Raw genomic sequence first — 11,553 nt, 5'->3', positions numbered from 1 at the left:
CGCGCCCGCGCACGCACACGCACGTATACCCTATTATTGCATTGTCCAATCGTGCGCAACACTCACACGTGCTCACCCTTCGAAATTACACTCAGATATCTCTAAACACCCTTTGTCGCTCCCCAACCCGACTTATGTATGAAAAAGAGGCCTACCGACTTAAATGATGCACCTTAGATTTCACTTTTGCTGCTATTTTAATTAAGAAAACTCGTATGATACGCGCGCGCACACACGCACACACAATTTCTTAAAATCTTCGTATGAAATTTTAATTTATATTCTATCGTATTATTATATCTCAACACATCTCCTTCCACTACTATTTATCGTTTTTTAAACTATAATTTTACGCTTGTTAATCAATGCTATTCCTATTGTTGCACCGACGCATATTCATGGGTCATTTATACATATATGTATATATTGTTTTATATCTACTAATGTCCATTGCTTTTATAGTTATAGTTTATATGTTAATAGTTATCATTCTTTGTTGTTTACATTTAAATCTTCTACTTTACGAAATCGAACCAAGTGCGCGTTTTCTTAATTTGTTTGTTAAATACTTATTACGTTTATGTCATTGTAAATTTATTTTAAACGATTTGTTATAAAACCTCCTACATTATATTATATCACATTCCATTCATCTCGTATAAAAAATTTAGATATTTTTTATTGATTGCAATTACTATAAAACATTGAAAATAATTGTTGTTATCGATATGCTCAGCAGCTATGTTAAAATGATTTTGCTTCATTATAAAATTGGGCCCATCAGTGTTAGGAGTAAATTAATCTCACGTTATAATATTGCAAGAGTTATAAGTAAGAGTATCAATAATAATCAATGATAATAATAAAAAATAATACCAATTGAATAGTCGTAGTAGCGAATCTTAGAGCAAATAAGTAATTAGATGGACGATAATTCCAAGATGTGATACAGTAATAATACGATAAAATGTCCTTTCGAACAATTATTTTTTGATGGCAAAACGGTTATTTGAATAAAAATAAAAATTGTTTTTAAATTGGAACATCTTTTCGTGGGTGTAATTATTCCTGGCTGTAATGTAATTATTGTTTTTTTATTATGAATTTTCGTTACTGGCACTGCCGTGTGTGGTATTACAATGGGTAGTATATAAGGAAAAAGTTGGAGCGAAAAATACTTGGAAAAAAAAAATAAACGGCCGAAGAGGGACATTAAGGAGGTGAAAGGAGTGAGTGAGAGAAAGAGAGAGAGAGAGAGAGAGAGAGAGACAGACAGACAGACAGACAGAGACAGAGCGAGAGTGTCAGAGAGCGGCAGGAAGGGGAAGAGAGGAGAGCGAGCAAGTGAGTAAGAGTAAGCGCAAGAGGGTGGGGGAGAAACAAATAGATACAGCAGACAGAGAAAGAAGCGTTTATGCGTTGAAGAGAAGGAGAAAAGTGAATACACACGTAAGTTCATAGATACCGAAAATGTAATGTTGCGTTAGCATATATACGTACGCGCGTACGACATTAGTAAATAGAGAAACAAAGAGCAAAGGGGTTAGGGATGTTGGAGAGAAGATAAGCGGCATACACATGTGTGTGCAAGCCCGTTATATGCGCGACAGAGCGACAACTACATACTTATAGGCACAAGTGACAGAGAGACAGTGGAGAGTAAGAGAATGAGAGAGAGAGAGAGAGAGAGAGAGAGAGAGAGGAAATTATAGTCTCACTCCCAAGCAAAGATAGGAGCAAAAAAGGATGAAGAGAGTCAAAGTCGTACGGTCGAGCGGGTGAGGAGGAGGGGTACGGTCATGCATGTGTGCGTAACTGCAGGCGTATGTTTAACACGAAGGCGCTCGTGTGCGTGCAGTTTTTTCACAGTCTCTTCTTTTCTGCGGAAGACTAATATATAATCCGATAGAGAACAGGTGTATAAAGGTCATGAGAGGCGAAAACGCATGATAAAAGAAAAGAAAGAAGAGACGACGGTTTTTAGGGGTTGAAATGGAGGTCGGAACATGAAAATCGAGATATACGCGACATCGTCGTTGTCTTCTTCTGCCTCCCCAGTCTCGTAAGTGTAAATAGAGTGAGCGAGCGAGTGAGAAAGCCCGAGAGAGAGAGAGAGAGAGAGAGAGAGAGTGAGAGCGCGATACAAGCGGGGGTGCGAGTGCCATTACGGCGGCGGTTCTCTTGCACGCAAGACATTATAGGCGGCATGAGCCTTAATATTCGTTGCGCTGCACCTCGAAAGCATCTCGCGATTACGCTTTTATTCTCTTATTACACATAAGTGAGTCGCGGAGTTTTGTTTGGATAGTGGAGGGTTATGATACGCGTTGCCTCCTTACATGTGCAGTTTTTTGATTCTCAGTTAGTCAGTGATGTTATTGTGCTGAAAATTTGAATTATTGAGGAAACGGGCCCTGACTTTATTCACTTCGTGATCCGCAATAATGATGTACTCGATGCAGGAGATGAGTCTTGATATTTTATTGCAGAAAGCTAGCTTGGTAGGTTATAGGGGTTAGATATTCATGGATTTTCTCAAGCAATTTGGAATACTTTGTTTGAATCACTCTGGAGATCTTTTGACAATGTATTATTTTCTTTATAATTTTTCATAGTGTTACTAAAGTTTAAAATTTGAATTAACACAGCATCAAGTTAACACATGCACAATACGATAATTGAAATAAAAATCTTAATACAATGTTCTACGATTGATTCAGAACTTTATTTTTGTGACTATTATTAAGATTATGTAAGTTTACTAATATTTTTTCATAAGACATAAATAATTTTAATTAGCATTTTAATATTATAATTGTTGAAATAAAAGTTTGTTATAAGCAAATTTGAACTTATCATTCGTTATAAGAAAAAAAAAAGTAGTCTTAACGCTTATGTAATTTAAAGTAAAATAGACACCTGCAAAAGTATTAAAAAAAAAAAAGACAAAAAATATGTATTTCACAAGCTAATATAAGTAGTTATACTACATTATTATATCGTTGAATTATATTTTATTCATATGTTTTTATCATCTTAGCACGCAACATCGTTTATTAATGCATCACTTTATTTTAGATATCCAACTGATACGCTGCAATGAATTTTCCACCGTTTGGAGGCCATTTCCCTGGTGCCATACCGAGTATCCATCAGTTTACGACGGAGGGCTCGGGTGGTGCCAGTGCTCGCTACGCTAATCACTTTTCCAACCAACCTCCCATTGGAGTACCAGTGGTGGCAAAGTATAGGCACGAAGCAAATAGCGTCCAAAGTCAGTCCCAGGTGATGATGAACAATAAAACTGCCTATTCCAATAGCAATGTTCATCATTATTCAAACGTGCCATACTCCCAAGCCCAAGGTGTACAACAGCGACCTTCGAATTCACCTAGTATGCAAGAAAAGCGTTCTTATCATCAGGTAAGAATAACGAAGCGCGACTAACCGTTTATTTTTATTTTATGCAACTCCATGCTTATTCGATAGGTTAAAATCAAGCTTGGCCCATAATAATTTTCAAACGCTTTAACAAATATACATATTAAACTCGATAATATTAAATTCTTCATTCATCAGTTAGTTTTTTTTATCTCCATGTCCAATACTATCCTCCGTACCCTTATGTCTGCAAGAGCAATGAAAAATGTTATCAAAAAGCCACGCCAAACTATATACAGAATCGAAAACAGTTGAAAACATTCTTCTCCAATAAGGTATAACAAATAAAATTCTTTAATTGGACTCTAACGTAGTCGTACGCAAGCAGAATATGTCACTTTGATGCTACAAACCCCTCTCGAGTCCCAATAAGCAGTCTTTAACCTTGTCCGCCGGATCTGATTTGATAGACAACGGAGACGATAAATCAGCAAGACGTGTGCAACCTTCTGCAGGACAGTAGCGGCAAGGACAAGAGCAGCAAGGACAAGCAAAAGCAGGCTGCGGAGGAGCAGCAACAGCAGCAACGTAACAATGGCGAGGCGACGACGAACGGGGGCAATCAGCAAGACTACATGCACCAGCATCATCAGCAGCACGCGCACACGCAGACGCCGGCTTCAATGCCGGCCACGTGGCAGTCACTGGCGACACCGGGCTCCACCGTCGCTGACTACCTCAGCCACCTGCCTGCGAGTACGCTGCCCCTGAGTCTCCATCATTTTCTCAAGTACTCGGCGGAGAGCATAAAAAAGGAATCCGAAATGGCCCAGACGACGACATCAGTGGCAGCCGCGACCACTACCACGCCCAACATCATGATGTCGCCCAATAACAAAAAGAAGAAGAAGAAGAAGGCGCCTAAAGAGAAGAAGCCCCGTCCTAAGCCAGGTTTGTCCTTATTCTCTTGATAATTACATAGTCAAGAATGTGTCCCTCCCGTCCTTTCGCTAAAGTGCAATCTTCCAATTGAAAAGTATTTTTGCTCGTTTTGCGTAAAGGTATGCAGCCTGTCAAGCGTACGTAGAACTACAGTCAGTACGATTTTACCAAAATCGATATTTGAGAAAATACATCTATACTCTTAATAACTTCTACTAGTTATTGGTGGAAAAAAGCCCATTGGCCCTTTATAATGGACATTAAGATGGATCGATGGATAGATCGAATAAATGTGTAACTTTTCAATTTTTTTGTTATAGCTTACACGCGCGTAACATGTTGTGTAACATTCGAAATAATAATAATTAATATTATTACCAATGGAAATGCCCTTTCATTCCCATTATTACGGCGCTAAAGCCATCTCTATATTAATAAATTATATTCTAGGCGAAATACGATTAACCACGGCGCTAGATGGTTCGACCCTATACTGCTGTCCAGAGTGCCACATGGCTTACCCGGAGCGCGAGCTTCTGGAGCAGCATCTCTTGGGACATACGCTCGAGCGAAGATTCGTCTGCGATATTTGCGGTGCTGGATTGAAACGTAAGGATCACCTGACGCGCCACAAGCAGAGCCACAATCCGGAGCGGCCTTACGTCTGCACAGTTTGCCTCAAAGCCTTTAAAAGGAAGGAGCAGCTGACGCTGCATTTTGTCATTCACAGTGGCGAAAAGCGCCACGTGTGCACCGAATGCGGTAAAGGATTTTATAGGAAGGACCACTTGAGGAAGCATACCAGGAGTCACATCGCCAGGCGAGTTAAAGCCGAGCTCAGTCAGAATGCCGCCGGTAAGTTGTGTCTCCCACTCTCTTTCTAGCTGGGTGGTCACGGTGGGTGGGGTCGCAGATTCATTTGGGAAGGAGTATGGATTAAATCCTTGAAGGAGTAATGCCCCGATCAATATTTTCCCAGACAGTGGTTATACTATTCTCTGTTGCTTATTCGCTTTATAAAACGAACTCTCACAATGATCGTTCCACGTTCCAATGCTCGCGATTATTTTTCAAACATATTTTATTTGTGTGTGTGCGTGCGTGCGTGCGTGCGTGCGTGCGTGCGTGCGTGCGTGCGACTACTTGTATGAGCTCTTAGCTACGATCAAGATAATATTTATCGCTTCGAATTTAAAAATTAAAATCGAAAATTATTGCTTAGACGTGCAAAGTTATAGAATATACAAAGTTAATTACGCTCGTCGAAACTTGTTGGTTCGTCAAAAACTGAAGGACCAAAACCCGGAAGTTAAATATACAATTCATCGTTATAAATTACAATTAACGCATGAACGCAGTTATTGCTGTGCAATATACATTGATTGTAAAAAGTCAGGTGCATATTGAAACTTGAAATACCTTTTTACGTAATTATGAAATGGTGACTATATCAATGCTCAAAATTTCTAACCTATTAGTGGTATATTTCATATCTTACACGACATTTTTATAACATTTCTCACAAACGATTATAAATTCGCATTTTTCTTTTTTTTTCCCCCGTACCAGTTTTCGCGGCTTTTTCATAAGCATTTAATTACCAAGGTACCACGTATTCCAACAAATACCCATTCAAGAAGGCAACTGGTTCTCGTGTCTTAAACCATACATTGCCTTACTTGATATTACGATGCGATTCCTTCGATTCATTGCTTACATTTACATTCTGGCCAATACAGGCGGCCAACAGCAGCAGCAACAGCAACAGCAGCAGCAACAACAGCAGCAACAGCAACAACAGCAACAGCAGCAACAGCAGAGCAGCGTGACGAGTAGCCTGCAGTCGGGTGGCAGTGGCTCGGGCTCGATCCTGCCTTCCGGCCACCCAGGCGCCGCTCTCTTGTCCTGAGCCCCGCCACCCGGGAACTTCCAAGTTCCCCATCCGGCCAACCTCCTTCACGCGCACGGCGTAGGCGGGGGTGGCGCTGGCGGTGGCGGTGGCGGTGGCGGCGGCGGTGGTGGCGGTGGTGGCGGCGGCGGCGGTGGCGGCGCGAGCAGCAGCAGCAGCAGCAGCAGCGCTGCCTCCGTCCACCACACCCTCGCGGCCGCAGCCGCTCACCAGCATCACGCCCAGCAATTAGCGGCCGCTGTCGCGGCGGCGAGCAGCAACCCCGGCGGCTATCAGGCGGCAGCGGCCGTTGCCGCCCACGAGCTCGGCACCTTCCTCGGTACCCACGCCAAGGATTTCTGAGGGCGGGACGATCGCGCCTCCGCGCGATCCCGAGGTCCCAGGTACGGCCAGTGCTGCACCTGACGGGGCCGCGAGCTTTCGCTTTCTTGGGTCGCGCAGGCACGTCTGGCTTTCAAGGCCGCGACTGGGCTCTCCTGGGGGGCCCTAGTGGAAAAATCCAGCCGCGGCAAGTGAGAGACGCGAGCGTTGGGCCCATATTTGAAACTCAAGCTTTTTCGTTGTGCGTCTGAGCGATTATGCTCGATGTTCACGTGCGCCCCCGTGGATCTCGTGCTCGTTTGACGAACGCGCGACCTCGACGGGGATGGAGGTGGGGAGGAGCTAGGCTAGCTTTTGAGGATGGTGGTTGATGCACACTCTCGGTTAAGTGGATGCGAATGCTATAAATCAATTGAAACTTATTTATTTTATTTTGTTACTTGTGTTACTAACATACTTACTTACTATTATTGTCCATTAATTCTGCCGGTACATTTATTCCAAAGTATTATTTTTAAACGAGTCTTTTAATCTATTGACTGTAATTTGCTGGAGGATTGTAGACTCTTCTCGACTGGAAAATATTACTGCCGAATGTACGAAGTACACAACTAGGTTTTGCCTAATTAGTTTTCACGATTAATGCGTAGCGATTTTACATCGTTTAACATTGGAACAGTAAGGATAAGGTATCTCGGCGATTTGACATATTAATTATTTTCCAAGATACGAGAGTTACATGAAATTATTTTCTTGTGACAATTGAATATATTGCTGACATTATATGCGCGCGCGCGCGCGCGCAATATAAACATTGCATCTTAACGAATAATTAGCGGCTCTGAGTAATATTGCAAATTACTTCGTATTTCAGTATTCGCAGTAAGTTGAAGGAAGAATGTTAGATCGTGTGACACGTCATCCTACTTTCGCGGTGTTGTATAATGTTGCAAGTTTTACTAGCAGATGATGGTCGTAAACTTGCTGAAGCTGGATTTTAGCAATTATGGAAAGAACGATTTCTTAACGATTTCCTTTGAAAAAGAACAAGAAAAAAAAAAGAAAAAAAAAAGAAAAAAGCTTCTGTTTCAAAATGCGTTCAATTCGATACGATTAAATACAAGTATAATGCAAAAAATGGAAAATAATATTTTAGTGATTTTAAAGAAGTATTTAATAGTTAAGTAAATATCATCTTTATTAATAAATGTTTTTTTTTTTCTTTCTAAATGTACTTAAATATATTAGTACATGCAATAAACATACGATATAAATATATAATTATTCATAAGAATAGTATATACTAAATAAGGCAAAACTTGCACTAATTAAAAATCAAAATTTTAGTGTATAAATATTTTGCTGGACAGCAAGTATAAAATTTCATTATTTTGTTCCGAGTCTTTTTTGTACTTCGACAAAAAATATGCTTTAATTTAAACATTAGCATAATGGATTGTGAAAATAAACGATCAACCATAAAGAAATTTTTCCACTAGGGTTTGACTGTAGTTGTAACTACATCCGATGCCTTAAGCCAAAGGAATGCGAAAGTAATCTACTCATTCTAATGTTGGTCGGACATTGGTTTCACTTTCAAATAAACTATAAAAGTAAACTGCAAAATATCGACGCATACGTCGATATAAAAGTAGGGCTGAAGTTAACGGAATAAAAAAAATAAATAAATAAAAAAAAAAATAATAATAATAATAAAAAAAATATGAAAAAAAAGTAACAAATAAGTATCAGAAACTATATTGCATTATATATGCTGATGCGTGTACATGTAAGGAATACCAAATTTCTTTCTAAGGATGTAATTTAGGAGTCTTGGGTAACAGAAAACAAAGTGTCGCTAAACAATGCGAGAGAGAGAGAGAGAGAGAGAGAGAGAGAGAGAAAGCGAAAGAAAGAAAAAGAAAAAATATTTTTATGATAGCTGGACGAAAACTTGGGAGATTTTCTTTGTACAATAAAAGTAATGACAAAAAGGTTGCGTGTTAGTACGAAGAGAAGTTTGTTGTATTTGGAAACCTTTTATTCCTTTTTTTATTTATTTTTTTTTCTTCTATTTTTTATTTTCTATCTTTTACAATATTTTTTCCGTTGTACTAAAGTACGTTTTAGTTTTTATTTTTTTATATGCATATATGTGTCATACACGTATCTCGTTAATAATTTTTACATTTTGATCTCAGATATTCTTGGGGATTGAAAATTTCCGTAGACAAAAGTTACGCAAAAGTAATTAATTCAGGCTTTTCTAAAAGGTCGTGAGCTTTTGCTAATGGATCTCTTCACATCACGTGTAGCCGCCTTTCGTTGCTCATGAACATTTATTAATTATTAATCTTAACGCGATGCATTGTTCCATTAATAATTTTATAAACTATACTAGGCAGCTTTAAGCTTTAATATTAAAAGTTCTTAACGTAATATTAACAAGTATTATTTGCAATAGCATTAAATTAAAATTAATTTTGAAAAACGAATATTTTGATAACATTTTGTTTATAGAATAATAAAGTAAGTCCAACACGGTGTAATAATTTCAACAAAAATATCATTTTACTCAATTCAATATGAACACATCGTGTTTGTGACATATAGAAAGCCATGAAAATGAAAGCGACGAAGGCAGATGCATTGTTAAATTTCGAAGTTAAAAGCGAGAGCGACTGAAGTAGCGAAAGAATGAAAGCGACAGAGAGAAAGCACACTTAATTCGTACTCGAACAAGGCCTTAGCACAGTACTATAAATATAAGATAAAGGAAAGAACGAAGTTGTGGCAATATTTTATATAAGATCGGATGCATAATGTATTTCCGATTAGCACTTTGTTTTTACCGATTTCTTAATGAACAAGAATTATTATATATAATATGCAAAGAAAGAGATTGATGACAGTATTTTATATTTTACGCTAATGCTTTGATAGAAAGAAAAAAACATTTTCGTCGTCCTTGAAGTATATGTGTATCATTTGTAATGCATGTATATATATATATATATATATATATATATATATATATATGCGTGCGTGCGTGCGCGCGTGTGTGTGTGTGTGTATGTATGTATGCATGTATGTATGTAGATTTATTCGTTTTGTGATTTTTTAGAGTCGTATGCAAGTAAACTTTTAAAGCTCGAATCACGAGTTTCAATTTTTAAATGTTTCTTATGTTTTTTTTTTTTTTTATTTATATATATACATACATTGTTTTCTTTATAAATGTTTTTTGTAGATCTTTAATTTCGTTGAGCGCTGACAAATTTTTTCGAAGTTTCGTCAACTTTAGAAATGTCTGTATTCTTTATTTGTACTTGAACACGATCGAAATCGTTTACAAAAGGATGAGGTTAGTGTTTTAAAATAATTTAAAATTAGAAGCATTTTTTTATACGAATACCTGAAGCTTCGTATTTAAATCTTTATAAATAATTGGAATAACATACTATATTATGCAACTATATTATGTTCAGAGTAACATAAGCATCGAGGCATTTGTATTTTGTCATTTAAATAAAAAATAAGCCAGATACGATGTTCGAGTTTTATCATAAACAACTAATTGTATAGATACTAACTTTTGTTATCAAACATTAGGATCCTTTAATACTGTAAACTGTGCCATTTTTATATTATGCCATTATTTTACTTGCCGTTTTTACAATATTTTATAAATTGTTTTCTGTAACCGTATTGTTATTTAAGGACTATTATCATACTGTACGATCGATGCGATTATATTTACATTGATTCATAATCAAATACATAAGAGAGAGACTGTCGATAATAAATAGTAATTCAAATTTTAATTGATAAAGGGGAAAAAAATTATATTTTTCTACATTAATTGGAATTTGCATGATTATCACATTTATTCATTGGAATTTTTTAAATTACGTTTTCCGATATCCAATTTTCATGCACATCTTTCTATTTTCAAATGAAAAAATGGGGGCAGACTGCATTGTTAAAAATAATTGTAGAAAATTTAGCATCTACTAGCCCAATTTTGAATACGGAATTGTTATACGAGTTTGTCTAGTTATTACTTTCATTTTACCATTTATCGTGACTTTATTCACCTGTATTACCTCTATGCTCAAGCTTTACTCTTTTAACTCAGCTCTTAACGTTAAACTATACATTATTTGATTCTAGTCGGTCGGCAGCTCAAAGCAACCAACCTCAATTATCTAATTCAATTTCTATAAGCAGTGAATGACGAAGTAATGACTACTCAATCGCTTCTAACTATTCCATTTTAAGGGTGAATATTTTTCTTGCAGCATAACATTCAATTTTTTCTTCTTACGTAAAAATTGAATAATAACACCCACCGACACACACGCATACACACACACGCGCGCGCGCGCTAAAAGACAATTTTACTTTTAAAATAAGAATGAGCAATTTTTAATGAAAACTTGATTATTTAAATTTATCTGACAAAAGTGTCTGATATCATGCATGTGCATAAATGACTAAAAACTATCTCTACCGCAATGGGTGCAATTTTTCAACAATTTTTTTATGAATATTTTTCCAATAGAAAAATTTAAGATCAATGTTACGATGTACGATTATGCAGAGTAATTGCATTTAATGCATTTCAGGATCAGTACTTTGTTAAAAGATAAAAACAAGGAAAAAAGAGCATTATTGCAATTTATTTTTATTTCTTTAGAATGCTTTAGGTGCAATGTGAACTACTAGGTAAAATAATAAGGAAATTCAGGTTTCGTCAGACTTCAACGTTAAGAGTATGCTAAGAATTTTTAATTATACGCGGTAAATACTGAAAGCTACATACAATATTATACATAAAAATGTGAATATACTTTTATGTATATATAAGCATGTTCATATTATACTTTTTTATACTTATGTGTGTGTATATATATATATATATATATATATATATATATATATATATATATATATATACACACACATAAGTATAAAAAAGATGAACTGTATTAAAATAC

The 11,553-nt window shown here is 36.8% G+C and overlaps 1 protein-coding gene across 1 annotated transcript in view; it reads left to right on the top strand.

Annotated features, from left to right (window-relative positions):
• LOC105359292 (zinc finger protein 350-like) overlaps window positions 1-6,318 on the top strand; it is a 17,578-nt gene extending 11,260 nt beyond the window's left edge. Inside the window, exons 2-6 of the mRNA XM_011495850.1 lie at window positions 3,079-3,423; window positions 3,852-4,332; window positions 4,774-5,178; window positions 5,251-5,252; window positions 6,125-6,318. Of these exons, the coding sequence (XP_011494152.1) occupies window positions 3,100-3,423; window positions 3,852-4,332; window positions 4,774-5,178; window positions 5,251-5,252; window positions 6,125-6,232 (1,320 nt within the window). The 5' untranslated portion in view covers window positions 3,079-3,099 and the 3' untranslated portion in view covers window positions 6,233-6,318. The remainder of the gene's footprint in view (window positions 1-3,078; window positions 3,424-3,851; window positions 4,333-4,773; window positions 5,179-5,250; window positions 5,253-6,124) is intronic.
• The last annotated feature ends 5,235 nt before the right edge of the window (window positions 6,319-11,553 follow it).

Source organism: Ceratosolen solmsi, unplaced genomic scaffold (assembly GCF_000503995.2).
Source record: "Ceratosolen solmsi marchali unplaced genomic scaffold, CerSol_1.0 scaffold11, whole genome shotgun sequence".
Taxonomy (NCBI): Eukaryota; Metazoa; Arthropoda; class Insecta; order Hymenoptera; family Agaonidae; genus Ceratosolen; species Ceratosolen solmsi.
Note: the sequence above shows the minus strand (reverse complement) of the source record. Positions and strands in the feature narration are given on the sequence as shown.